This window comes from Acipenser ruthenus, chromosome 14, assembly GCF_902713425.1.
Source record: "Acipenser ruthenus chromosome 14, fAciRut3.2 maternal haplotype, whole genome shotgun sequence".
Taxonomy (NCBI): Eukaryota; Metazoa; Chordata; class Actinopteri; order Acipenseriformes; family Acipenseridae; genus Acipenser; species Acipenser ruthenus.
Window position 1 is genome coordinate 7604172 of NC_081202.1, and position 14476 is coordinate 7618647.

General features: G+C 39.8%; 1 protein-coding gene across 25 annotated transcripts in view; it reads left to right on the forward strand.

Moving 5' to 3' along the window:
• Positions 1-14476, forward strand: part of LOC117419817 (protein-methionine sulfoxide oxidase mical3a) — a 117204-nt gene that overhangs the window by 59563 nt on the left and 43165 nt on the right. For 20 of the 25 annotated variants that reach the window (XM_058985690.1, XM_058985688.1, XM_058985699.1 and 17 more), the window contains 11 exons: positions 1069-1326; positions 1779-1894; positions 3410-3536; positions 3737-3830; positions 5228-5375; positions 6446-6642; positions 7184-7296; positions 7388-7450; positions 8993-9166; positions 10733-10828; positions 12431-12529. In XM_058985690.1, the coding sequence (XP_058841673.1) occupies positions 1069-1326; positions 1779-1894; positions 3410-3536; positions 3737-3830; positions 5228-5375; positions 6446-6642; positions 7184-7296; positions 7388-7450; positions 8993-9166; positions 10733-10828; positions 12431-12529 (1485 nt within the window). The remainder of the gene's footprint in view (positions 1-1068; positions 1327-1778; positions 1895-3409; positions 3537-3736; positions 3831-5227; positions 5376-6445; positions 6643-7183; positions 7297-7387; positions 7451-8992; positions 9167-10732; positions 10829-12430; positions 12530-14476) is intronic. The other 5 variants (XM_058985712.1, XM_058985709.1, XM_058985711.1 and 2 more) reach the window with 2 other exon arrangements.

A 14476-nucleotide genomic window follows, 5' to 3' on the forward strand; every position in this document is an offset into this window, starting at 1 on the left:
AAGAAAATCTAATGTTATTTAACTTTATTGGGAGTTAAGGCATGCTCCTTTTTCTTTTAAAGGATGTTAAAATCGAATAGGAAGCTTGTTAACAATTCTAGTTTGTTTCTTTATTAGGCAGCCTCAGCACTTTTAAAGTACTAGTAGTGTTATCTTATCAGCCACTGGGACTTGTAGACCGTGAGTTTGGATAAACACCCCAGTTTGTAATCTTAAACTATTTCATGCTGCATGAGTTCTTTTTCAAAAGTGCCAAAATGTGTTTCAGCTTATGAGCATTCCATAACCCAGAAAAGGTTGAGCCCTCTCTAAATACCATCATCCCAGCTCCAGGGCTCCTTAGCTATGCAAAAATGAACAAGCAATAACAGAAAAAGAGACTAAACGAGCAATAGACCATCATCTAATGCTGGTGATGAGTGCCAAGTGTAGAGTTAGTCATCAGGCATTTCGTCATACACATTTTTTTAGGTTGACTACACAAAACCCCTATGCTTCAGGTTATTTTCACTATCCTTTTTTAATGAGTTTTTAATCCTTTTTGTTTGATCCTGTTTTTAAATGATCTATCTCCATCCCATCTGTTAAGCATGACTGGAGTACCAGTACAAATGTCATTTTACTGTTTGTCAAGAGTCTTTTGTGGTTTAAAGCAAAGTCTCAACCCTATACATAATTATTTTGTGATACTTGTTATTCTTAAACAGCCATAATGAAACCTGTCAAGCATAAGACAGTAACATGTGATGGGCAATTCCTGATGATTAATCGGCACACCTTTAAATCAAGGCGCTGCTGTAAAGTGGGATGTAAGAAGATTATTATTTTCTGTTTTGCATGTCTCTTTCCATCACAATCCTACGAACAAATTTCATATTTGAATGTGAACTTAGTGAGGAATAGATAGGTGACCTTGGTTAAAGCATAGAGCCCTTCACAGCACAGGCAATATGATCAGTGTGAAGCACAGTGTGTTGACAGCTCAGATAAATGGGAATCTAGGAAGGGAAAACATGTTTTACAAATGGAAATGTAGCATTCAAAAATCCTTCCCCCTTCCCTCTGCAGGACTATGCTGACACAGAGATGCTGCTGTCTCGGGAGAATGTGGACCAGGAGGCCTTGCTGAACTACGCCTGTGAGGCGGCCGACTTCTCCACCAATCACCAGCTCCCTAAGCTGGACTTTGCCATCAACCACTATGGGCAGCCCGACGTGGCCATGTTTGACTTCACCTGCATGTATGCCTCGGAGAATGCTGCTCTGATGCGCGAGAGGAACGGCCATCCGCTGTTGGTAGCACTGGTGGGAGATAGCCTGCTGGAGGTGAGTCTGCAGGGCTAGGAGCTGAGCGGAGAGACTCTAGATCCTGATGGCCGTGCTGGGTGTCTTCATCACCTATAATGTGTAGTAGGAGATCCGAAACAAATCCAACACTGCCACTTAAATGTGGTTTATAGTATCTGCAAATCCACAATCCTAACTACTGTAGTGTTTCTGACTGATTCAAAGCTGGGAAACCTCACGTTGAATAGTATGAGTGGTGTTTAGTATTGTGTGTTTGGTTGAACATGACATACAATACTCTAAATACGGTGTGGTGAGGATGGTTGCAGGCTTTCTTTCTATTGTGCAGGTTATAATATGTATCCGTTATATGGTAAAGTGAAAACTATTTCAACTTGGCAGTACATCTTCCTCCTTATGGAGATGAGAGTAGCTGTGACTAAGGTAATCCGATAGATTTTTTTTAAAATTCTTTTTGTATTCTTGTGCAGCCCTTTTGGCCCATGGGTACCGGTATCGCCCGCGGCTTCTTGGCTGCGATGGACTCTGCCTGGATGGTACGAAGCTGGGCACAAGGGAACTCTCCACTGGAGGTGCTGGCTGAAAGGTACTCTTGGGAAGATTGTCTGAACATCTCCTGCATTAAATAATATATTCCTATGGTGTGTTCAGGATTCTCAAATGAAAACCCTCCCTCTTCCTAGTATGGCTGTCTTTCTTTTTTTTTGTTTTTAGATTTTAGACCAGGTGTAGTCCAGAGCTTAAGATAATGTGCCTATAAAAAGCTGCCAGAGTTAATTCTCTTCAGCACTGTAGAAATGTAGCTGGAATCTCATTTGTCCACTGTAATATTATATCTTCTTTTTAAAGAAAATAAACTCCAAACCCATCCAAACATAAACAAGACGAGAGTTGGCTTTCTTGTTAACAGCTTCAAGCACTCATGTGAGACGGTAGTTTGAGGACAAACTGAAGATATATTTGAATGGTTCATTTATTTTTGAAATTTAGAAAAGAAGAAAAAAAGTCTTTCAGTAGACGTTTATCAGTTAGAGGCTGATTTATTTTGAACCTGTCTTAATAAATACCAATTTTAGGTCTTGTTTAGGCTTCTTTAATGTTCAAAGGATTAATATTCATCTTTTGTTTAGCTGGGGTTTTTTTTTTGGGGGGGGGGTGGGGGCGTCTGAATACCAGTCATGTTCCTCCGCCAGGTGTTTTGTCACAATGCAGACCCATGCAGACAAATAAAATGAGTTTCCATTCCTCTAAGTTCATCTGAGGTCAACTTTCAGAGAGTACAAAAAGTCCCTGTTTCTCCATACCATTCTTTTTTTAAAAATTTTTATTACTGTATATTTGTTAAACTTTTAAGGAGTATTTACATTTTTTTCCCCATAGTCTTTTATTATTTATTTATTTTTTATTGTGTGTTGGAGGGGAAAGCACAGGATTTGTGTGAAGGCAACTGCTGTTGGCCCATAGGGCAACAAAAACCTATTGCTTTGAAGGTCACAGGCTTGAAAACTGTTTTATTGATTTTGATCTGTACCTCACAGCTTTTGAACTATATCAATCTCATGGACAACGCCGGCCCTAGCACTTTAAATAGACCTGAAATTAGTAAAGTGAAGTTTATTTGGTGAAAAATGAAATTCACGGGCCAATATCAAGTTCTGTTTCTGTTTAGAAGTACAAATATGGGCAGCAGTGTGGAGTAGTGGTTAGGGCTCTGGACTCTTGACCGGAATGGGTTCAATCCCAGGTGGGGACACTGCTGCTGTACCCTTGAGCAAAGGTACTTTACCTAGATTGCTCCAGTAAAAACCCAACTGTATAAATGGGTAATTGTATGTAAAAATAATGTGATGTCTTGTAACAATTGTAAGTCGCTCTGGATAAGGGTGTCTGCTAAGAAATAAATAATAATAAGTAATAGAAACTTCCATTACAGTTTGTCATGTTTACATGTTATTGGATGATTGCTATTGGCTGTTTTAATCCATAAAACCTTTGTCAATTCTTATGATACATCGTTAGACATCAGTCTATATTCCTATATTAATATGTCTTATTTAAAATTATATATATATATATATATATATATTTTTTTTTTTTTTAGGGAAAGTATCTATCGCCTGCTTCCCCAGACAACTCCGGAGAATGTTAGTAAGAATTTCAGCCAGTACAGTGTTAACCCAACCACAAGGTATCCTAACATCAGCCTCCATTTCCTGAGACCCAACCAGGTAAGAGGAAATAGTCACAACTTCATTATAATTTGCTATTGTATAGCTGGTTGTGTTGAGCTTTCTTGAGTCCAGCGTGAGCAGCATGCAGTAGTAGAATTTCTTACATGACCCAGTATGTTGTTCTTATCCTTCACAGGTTATATGCATTTTATGTTCTGTATCTTGCATAGCTTGTCTGTTTCCTCTTGTCTCTGAAGGTACGGCACCTTGTTGACACAGGAGACTCTAGGGATACTCGTGTAGAAATGGAGAACGCTGTTAATTCCAGGACTCCCAAACTGATGAGAAATGGTGAGTGCGCTTAATTGACTTAATGACTGATTTGTCCCCTGGTTTAGCATCTGGAAATTTTTTGTAAAATTTAAGCAGCTCTGAAATTCTTGGTTTTTATAAAGTGAATGATCAAGTACATCCCTGTGCGAAATGCAGTCGTACTTCCTTGTACAGTAAATAACTCCCCCCCCCCCCCCACCCCCAAATACAAAATGTTCATTAGTTTGGTTGAATGCATTAAAATCAGAATTATATGTCAGCGTGGAAAAAAAACCCTGGTCCATAAATGAATAAATACATTTACATTTGTAATCTCTAATTATTATTACTTTGCCATGGGTTGTATCGAGCACATAATAATAATTTATTTTTATAAAGTATTTTTTTTATATATATATATATATATATATATATATATATATATATATATATATATAATGTGTGTGTTCATCTTTTAAACTGCATCATTTCTCACTCTTCTGTACTATTCCTATAAGGTTTTTTTTTTTTCAAAATTGCTTTTTTGCTTATTTCAGGGTTTGGTTTGGATGGTGAATGTTCTGTGTTTTTGTTTTTTTTCTGTTGAAGAGTGACAGTTGAATTAAATTATTTGTCACTGACCAGATTGATTTGAGGTTTGCAAACAAAAGGTTATAACAGCAATTGTGTGACAACAGTGATAGGATGTAATCAGAATCTCATGGGTGCTGGCTAACAGAAATTACTCCTCCAGACCACTATGCAGAAACTATAGTTTAGTCTAGAAGGTGGTGGCAACTATAAAAATAACCTTCAAGAGAATTGAGAGGAAATGAATATTGCCGTGTGAGTTTCTTCTTGGTGCAATATTTGAAAGTGAAAACTCTTTTAAAGTTTTTAGTGCTAAAGCAAATTGAATACTATGACTCGTGATGTGTCGCAATAAAAAACATTGCAAGTTTTATATTGGTTGTAAAGTGCTAAACAAAGTGAAACAAAACAACGTTCTGATATAGTTATTGTTAATCTGTACCTAAAAACAAATGCCTAAAAACACGTTACAGGCCCTATTCACAAAGCTTTAACTTGCAAGTTATATTTAAAATATGTTTTATATAAAGTCTAAAGTTATGAAATTGCCCAAGAATGTTGGCTCAAACTTAAATCGGCAGTGCTTTTATTTTAATACCTCGTTTCAGACCCAGTAGTGCGGAAGCATTCATGCAAAGCTTAACTACGTTTGCAGTAATGATGAATTGGAGGCCTAAAGTGAACAGCAATCTGTCAGTACAACATTCAGATAGGTCCCTCATTCATCAATCTAACCCAGACTAATAAACACATTTGTATCTGTGAAAAGGCCGGCTAACCCTTCAGTGCAGGAACTACAAAAGGCTACATGTACGTTGTAAAGCAGCCTGTTTGACTGTTTTCAGAGTCTGTAGCTCGCTCCAACAAGCTGCTAAACTGGTGCCAGCGGCAGACAGAGGGCTTCAGAAATGTAAATGTGACTGATCTCACTATGTCGTGGAAAAGTGGACTAGCCCTGTGTGCCCTCATCCATCGATATCGGCCAGACCTCATGTGAGTACCCCACATTTGCTATATTGTGCACCTGTTCGGTGGTGGTGGTGTGTATTTCTTTTTTTTTTTTTTTTTTTTTTTATTCAGATAAAGCCTGATATGAGGAAAAAGCTATAACCTGTTTTTTATTTTAAAACTACTGTACCTAGTACATGATTTACGGAATTATTTAATTAGCTATAATCCCTTTTAACAGCAAAATATCCATAAAATGCTGTGTTGAGTCATTTAAAGGCTACAATTGTCGATTTTGGTTCATGTGCTGATGAGGCAGATGGCCCCACGTTATTTCTTTGGCAACCCTCTCTGCCTCATCTGCCTTGAGAGTAACTTTGTGTTTTATGTTCATTTCAATGCAGTGAGAATTAAAAGCTCTTTAATCTATTCAAGTCATTTCAGGGAAAGGGCAGACTCGTGCCCAATTGCCTGGTGAACTCATGGCATGATTCTATTTAGATGGGGGTCTCCACTCTTCACTAATCACTGTCGTGTTATAATGGCAAAGACATTATACATTACATCTCTCCTCTGCTCTTTGTACTGCTGAGGCTTTGTTTTCGGTCTGTTAGCCTTTATCTTCCTGCTTTGTTATTCGCGTTGTTTGCTAAGGTGGAGCTTTATGTGATCATGTTTTGAAAAGTAGCAGTTTGTAGGAAGAAATTCACTTACAAACATCATTCCTGTAGATCATTAGTTCTCAACCTTTCCCTGCCTGCAACCCATTTTTTTTTTGTGTCCAAGGTCTGCACTAGTTTTTATGTATTGCGTCATTCAGATTTCCGATTTCCCACCCCCCCCGCTATATATAACACGCAAGACTGTGACCCCAATAGAAATAGCCCAGCGACCCATAGGTTGAGAACCACTGTTGTAGATGTAGAGTACAATGTAATCCTAGTGTAAGTCTTCTATTTCCCTACTTTTTTTGTTGGTTCGTTATTGAAATGGCAAACCCATAGAGGGACATGAATCGCTGGTTTAGACTGGTTTATACCCTTGTAACTTGAATTGTATGAAATGGTCATGGGAAGGTGTCCCCTCTGTCTCCCTCACTCCCTGTATTGTTTCAGTGACTTTGACTCCCTGGAGGAGCAGAACATGGAGAAGAACAACCAGCTGGCCTTCGACGTGGCGGAGCGGGAGTTCGGGATCTCACCCATCATGACTGGGAAGGAGATGACCTCTGTTGGGGAGCCGGACAAGCTCTCCATGGTCATGTACCTTACCCAGTTCTACGAGATGTTCAAGGACACATTGCCTCCTGGGGGTGAGTCTTGGCAATTGCAGCACACCTGCCTATTCAGCTGATGACACCTGGTTGGTGGACCCTACTGCTATAAGCAGGTGTCGCCACTTTAGTAGTGGTTAATACAATCAAAAGCCTGCAATTGTTTAATAAAAAATTGTTAATCGTTATTTTTAAGGTTTGTATTTTCAAATGTGTTATCTGTTCTGTAAAGTATTTCTGTACAATTTTGTTGTGCTGGGTGGCTTTATATTGCCTTATAAATGCTTTAAAATCTCTATTTTAGAAAGCACAAGGTTTGGTAACAGTAGCCGTTTAGGAGTCAGAATGCTTATGGCTACAGACGATGTATTACTTTGAATCCAGAGTGCCAACACTGTGGTGTGTTTCTGGTGGGTCCTATGCTTAGAAGTGGGGTTGAATTGCCCCAGGAAAACAATGGCGGTCACTGCTGTTTTTCTGTTTTTTTCCATCTAATAGTTTAGCTGTCTTGGACATTTTAGGCAGGGTGTGTACTGTGCTGCGAGTGCATTATACTTTATTTATTGTCATTTACTTTCAGATAACTATAACTTGAGCCTAGAAGACAAGGCTGCCTTGATCTCCAACACCAAGTCTCCCATCTCCTTCCTGAGCAAGCTGGGACAGAGCATTTCTCGCAAGCGCAATCCAAAGGTACAGGAGCACTCCCTGCTGTGAATAAGAGTACGGGAACACGAAAATAATCTTTGCTAAAGTGACTGTTTGTTTTCTTTTCTCCCTGTAGGACAAAAAGGAGAAGGAAGTGGAGGTGACTGGGAAGAGGAGGAAAACCAGTCAATCTGAAGATGTGAGTGTTACCTCTATTTATTACACTATGTAACACAATTTTTGTTCCTAGGTAGTAAGTGTTATTTCCTAATTGCTTATGCCTCAAAAGTATAGAAAATGGCTATTATTCCCCACAAACTTTGCTTTTGTGACCAGGACAGTGATATTTTGAAATTTACCTATTTCCAATGAGAAAACGGGCAAATTTGTGTCAGAAAAAAACAACATATGAATCCAAATTAACATGTATTTATACTAAAGTAATACAAAAATGACTACAAAAGATTTAGAAGTGAGTAGTTTTTCGAGATTTTCGATTATACTGTAAATCACTTTCACGAATCAGCCCTGAAATGTAGTCTCCCATCATGTTCTCGTTACTGTCCTTGGTAGCGGCGTTCAAAGTCCAGTATATCCTGGTGGAAGCGCTCGCCTTGCTCCTCCGAGTACGCTCCCATGTTCTCCTTGAATTTATCAAGATGAGCATCAAGGATATGGACTTTGAGGGACATCCTACAGCCCATTGTGCCGTAGTTCTTCACCAGAGTCTCAACCAGCTCCACATAGTTTTCGGCCTTGTGATTGCCCAGGAAGCCCCGAACCGCTGCGACAAAGCTGTTCCAAGCCGCTTTCTCCTTACTAGTGAGCTTCTTGGGGAATTCATTGCACTCCAGGATCTTCTTTATCTGTGGTCCGACGAAGACACCGGCTTTGACCTTTGCCTCAGACAGCTTAGGGAAGAAGTCTTGAAGGTACTTGAAGGCTGCCGACTCCTTATCTAGAGCTCTGACAAATTGTTTCATAAGGCCCAATTTGATGTGCAGTGGTGGCATCAGCACCTTCCGGGGGTCCACCAGTGGCTCCCACTTGACGTTGTTCCTCCCCACAGAGAACTCGGTCCACTGTGGCCAGTCCCGCCTGTGGTAGTGCGCCTTGGTGTCCCTGCTGTCCCAAAGGCAAAGATAGCAGGGAAACTTGGTAAAACCGCCTTGGAGACCCACCAGGAATGCCACCATTTTGAAGTCTCCTATGACCTTGATGCCATCTCAGAAAAGTGCAGATATGTATCCACTTAGGCAGCTGGAACTAAACTGAACTGGTGGGCTTAAGGCCCCTGTATTTATACTACTATTTATATTACTGGAAAGTTCTAGAAAGTTCTAGAAGTTACTCCAAGTTTACTCAGCACTGAATCTATCTGGAGTGTTCTGGAAAATAGGTAAATTTCAAAATATCACTGTCCTGGTCACAAAAGCAAAGTTTGTGGGGAATAATAGCCATTTTCTATACTTTTGAGGCATAAGCAATTGGGAAATAACACTTACTACCCAGGAACAAAAAAAAAAGAAATTTGTTACACGGTGTTATCCTTAATTGGACCAGGTCCATTGTGGAGTGATTTTGCTTCCTCAGACTGTGCAGCAGTTAGGGGATCCAGCGGAATGGCCTCTTCACCTTTAGCCTGAGCTCTGTGGTCTAGGTGAATGGCTGGTCTGCTCACGTCCTTGGTTTCCTCAGTCATGCTGACCCCCTCATGTTCTCCACTGCTCTCTACTCCCAGGAGGACCCCCCACGCGGTTACCGTGACGAACGGGCTGCCCTAGTCTGTGCCTTGTCGGAGCGGAAGATTGAGACCGGCATTGGGAACCAGAACAAAGTGAAGTCGATGGCAACGCAGCTGCTGGCCAAGTTTGAGGAGAACGCCCCTGCACAGTCCTCGGGGCTGAAGAGACAGGTAATGGGGTGCTGAGGTCTGGACCACAATCTGTTGGGGGCTAGCTGACCGACAGCAGTTGAGACTTTTATGCGCTACATTCATTAAGCATTTTATGTCAGTTTTTTCCCCCCATATAAATTCAGAATTCTAAGGTTACAAAACTTAACCCAGTAGTTCAACTAAGCACCCTTACATACACCTTAGTAGTTAGTAGTTTATGTTCCTGGTTTGTTTTGTACAATCAAAGTAAAGGCTTCTTGAATCTGGCTAAGTTGTCTGTTTTGAAGTCCTGGGGTTAAAGTTTATTATTGGTGGGTGAGGGGTTCCCCTATAACAGTTCATAGGCTGGTAGGGATGATGTTCAGATTATTCACTGTAGATCTAGTGCAGTGGTCCACAGTGCAGAAGAAAACAAATGTTATCATATTGGTCTGTGCTATGGGGCTATGGTCTGCCGTGTTGAAGGTCTGTTGTCTCAGAAGTTTGAGTGCTGTATTGCTGAGGTTGGAAACCTTGTGTAATGTCAATGGCATTTAGTGCTATAACCAGTAAAAGGAGTGCAGGTACAAAAGTATTGTATAGCTTTCTTCATGGGTGTGCAAAACTTCTGGCGTTCATTTTAAACGCTGCATGTGCTGCTCATTATGGTCCATGGTGAGCTGATAGTGTTTGTGTTGTAACAAGAAAAAACACAGCTTATCAGCACTTGCTCTTGGAATAGCTTTCTGCAAGCTTTTTTTTTATTCCTTCTCAGTGCGGCATTGCCTTTATCTGCACGGCCTTAGCATGTTGCTGCTTTATCTCTTATTACGTATTTTAACATTTACAAAAAATGAATTAAATAGGCATGTCCACTTTAAACTGCGAGGTAATTGGGTTATATAAAAGACTACTTATGCTACCAAATAGTGACATCTGCTGGCTAAGGAGCAGCTGCTGCATACCTCAGTGTTTTGGCTATGTTTCCATTCAGATTTCAAAGCAAATGTCTTATGCGCATTTGAAACTGTCTGACGTGATGACGTAATGGACTGTTTATTCACATTACAATGGTGCGCTACCCTTTTTCTAGTCTTTCTCAATTTTCTTTGACAAATGTATGCAAACTGGGGGATTCGCTTATTTTAATATTTCCATTTCCATTTAAATGTATGCACACTAAAGCACCTTTTTTAATTGGCATTTTCTCAATGTTGACATATAAAATATGCTAAACCAGTGGATTTTTATAAAGTTCAAATAACTGCAAAATGTAGGTGAAATTATACCTGTTTCCATTGAGCTTGTCGCAGCAGTGGAAACATAGCCAGTTGCCTGTCAGGGTTTTGTGGATTACATTAACCCCAGGTCAGACTAAATGAAGATTTGTTTGTATTTTATGTCATTTGATTTGATTTTTGCTTTGTTTATCCCTGCCCGCCAATTTATTTTTAAATTGCAATTCAGTTTCATATTTTTTTGATTACTTTTGTATATACTTCCTTTTTCTTTTCCCATGTTGTGTCCTGTGCTGTTGATTTTGCATGCCTCTCTTTGCTGATTGGATGCTGCTGTCCCTCCTGCCCCCTCTCTCCTGCCTCACAGCGGGCCCTCTTGCCATATCAAGAGCGGCTGCTGACTCCGCCCACGGTCCGTCAGAAAGAACAGGGCCGACTCGCACCCGTCCCGCTGTGGAGACAGGTAATAATCCCAGCATTGGCCCTATGCAGTGCCAGCACCAGGGGGTAATCCAGTACTACAGTTACTGGCGATTTTCTGGGGTGTTTGTGTAGAACAGTGAATCAAAGAAATCTAGTAGTCCTGATTTAAGTCTGAGTTTGAAATTTGATATTCAGTAAATGTTTGGTACTGTGGTTAGCTTCTAACTGTCTGGAACAGTTCCATGAATGTCAGGCGCTATTGAATGAATTCTTTAAATTGGTAGCTTAGTGAATAGGGCCCATTTATCATACCAAACAGTAGAAGAACTTTAATCATGTACACTAAACAGTCACTCTAAATAGCCCTGTTTCCTCTGAATCAACAGAGTTTATTTATCAAAGAAACTGTTATAATCCTTTTGAGTATAATTTAGGATGCATGCAGCATTCTGCAAACAGATTATACCGGTGTGTGTGTGTTTTTTTTTTTTTTGTTTTTTTTTTTTAAATTTACATTTTTTTTTTTTTTTTTTTTTTTAATTATTTTTAAATGGGTCCAACTTTGTTTGTTTGTACTCATGAGCTTTAAGATATATTGCATGTACATGCCCCAAAACAATTCTCTGATGTTTATACAAAAATATATTTCACAGATGTGATGAGTTTAGTCATTACATACACAGTATATACTGTAGATAGTGATGCATTTTACTGGAGTCTCAAACTAGAATTGCTGTATTTACATAAATGGAAATAACGCTGAGGCAGTTACTGTGACAGCGGTCACAAGAACAGGTGTCAATTCAGTGAACCCTGGAAGGGCTCAGGCTGGTATAAGTACTAATTGTACCTTATATTTATAGCAGACTGCAGTTATTTCCATCCCTGCATTTTAAATATGTAATACAGCTGGATCAATGTGTAACTTTAGCATAATAAATGCACAATACTGTAGTCTTACGGTTGACCGCTAACTGTGTATGAGAATAGATTCATAAATTAGTTGAAATGCTTACAATTTTTGTTTAAAAAAAAAAAAATGAATGTTTTAGTTTTCCCCCTTTTTTTGTTTTGAAAGAGTTAGTATTATTTCTACCTTTTTATATTGCATTCTCTTTTTTATTTTCCCCCTTGTCCAATGCATGCTGTATTCTGGCCATTTTTAGAGACGTACTCTGCAACAGCAACGGTTAAGTTTTCGCTTTAGGGAGACGGTATTGTGTCAGACTGTGCCGTGTAAAGAGCAGGTACGGTATCCACTGTAGTTAGAAATGTACTGTACCTAGAGACTGTAGTTTTAGTCTTGCAAGGCTTCAGGTTCCTGTGCATGTGCAGTATTTGCTTTAGATAGAGGCTTGAACTACTGTCCATGTGCTCAATCAGCTACAAGGACAAACTGTCAATTTTAATTAATTCACGCAAAAACAAGAACAGGCTATATTCCCCCGAGACTGTGAAATAACTGCACAGGTTTCCCATACTGTGAGTGCTGGTCATGGGGGCCTACTTTTTCACAGGACTGCCTGGCTGTTCTCTCCCATTGTTCTGAACACATGAATAAAGTCACTGTCATGGTAAGTGGGAAAGAGCAGTGTTGTGTGACTGCCATTAAAGCTGAGCCTGTCCTCTTCTGTCTCTGAAGGCTACAAGTGTGAAGCGATCTCGGAGCTGCCCTAAGAAAATCATTTTGCTCTCCTCCTCCTCCTCCTCCTCCTCTTCTTCATTGTCTGTCCGTGCTCAGGTGACCACTCTGCATGTCCCCAGACTGCTGTATGCTGTGTGCACTGTTCCTGGAACTTCCACTGTATTTAGTTTATTAAGTGATGTCTATAAGGGGTTCACTAAATGACCTCTGGGGAAATCATCAGAAGAATTATCATTGAGTTTAAAAGTAGCAATATTTGGATCACCTGGTGAATTAAATTAATAGTGTGTTTTTTTTTTTTTTCTTTTTTAAAAAATAAAATAAATAATTAACTTGTTAAATAAAACCGAATCCATTACTTTAACATGCAATCACACATTCTGAAGGCAGCAAACATTGGTCTCGGAATGTGAAGTGAAAGGAAGTGTTTTTATCAATCATTTCTACTTGACTGAGTATTTTTTTTTAAATAAGTACATTTGGTTGATATATACACACACACAGTGTGTGTGTGTGTGTGTGTGTGTGTGTGTGTATATATATATATATATATATATATAATATATATATATATATATATATATACAGTACTGTGCAAAAGTTTTAGGCAGGTGTGAAAAAATGCTGTAAAGTAAGAATGCTTTCAAAAATAGACATGTTAATAGATTATATTTATCAGTTAACTAAATGCAAAGTGAGTGAACAGAAGAAAAATCTAAATCAAATCCATATTTGGTGTGACCACCCTTTGCCTTCAAAACAGCATCAATTCTTCTAGGTACACTTGCACAAAGTCAGGGATTTTGTAGGCATATAGTCAGGTGTATGATTAAACAATTATACCAAACAGGTGCTAATGATCATCAATTCAATATGTAGGTTGAAACACAATCATTAACTGAAACAGAAACAGCTGTGTAGGAGGAATAAAACTGGGTGAGGAACAGCCAAACTCGGCTAACAAGGTGAGGTTGCTGAAGACAGTTTACTGTCAAAAGTCATACACCATGGCAAGACTGAGCACAGGTAGTTATACTGCATCAGCAAGGTCTCTCCCAGGCAGAAATTTCAAGGCAGACGGGGGTTTCCAGATGTGCTGTCCAAGCTCTTTTGAAGAAGCACAAAGAAACGGGCAACGTTGAGGACCGTAGACGCAGTGGTCGGCAAAGGAAACTTACTGCAGCAGATGAAAGACACATCATGCTTACTTCCCTTCGCAATCGGAAGATGTCCAGCAGTGCCATCAGCTCAGAATTGGCAGAAAACAGTGGGACCCTGGTACACCCATCTACTGTCCGGTGAAGTCTGGTCAGAAGTGGCCTTCATGGAAGACTTGCGGCCAAAAAGCCATACCTCCGACGTGGAAACAAGGCCAAGCGACTCAACTATGCACGAAAACACAGGAACTGGGGTGCAGAAAAATGGCAGCAGGTGCTCTGGACTGATGAGTCAAAATTTGAAATATTTGGCTGTAGCAGAAGGCAGTTTGTTCGCCGAAGGGCTGGAGAGCGGTACACGAATGAGTGTCTGCAGGCAAAAGTGAAGCATGGTGGAGGTTCCTTGCAAGTTTGGGGCTGCATTTCTGCAAATGGAGTTGGGGATTTGGTCAGAATTAATGGTCTCCTCAATGCTGAGAAGTACAGGCAGATACTTATCCATCATGCAATACCATCAGGGAGGCATCTGATTGGCCCCAAATTTATTCTGCAGCATGACAACGACCCCAAACATACAGCGAAAGTCATTAAGAACTATCTTCAGCGTAAAGAAGAACAAGGAGTCCTGGAAGTGATGGTATGGCCCCCACAGAGCCCTGATCTCAACATCATCGAGTCTGTCTGGGATTACATGAAGAGAGAGAAGCACCTACCTACCTGCCGAGTTCCTTCAAAAACTGTGTGCAAGTGTACCTAGAAGAATTGATGCTGTTTTGAAGGCAAAGGGTGGTCACACCAAATATTGATTTGATGTAGATTTTTCTTCTGTTCACTCACTTTGCATTTTGTTAATTGATAAATATAAACTATTAACATGTCTTTTTGA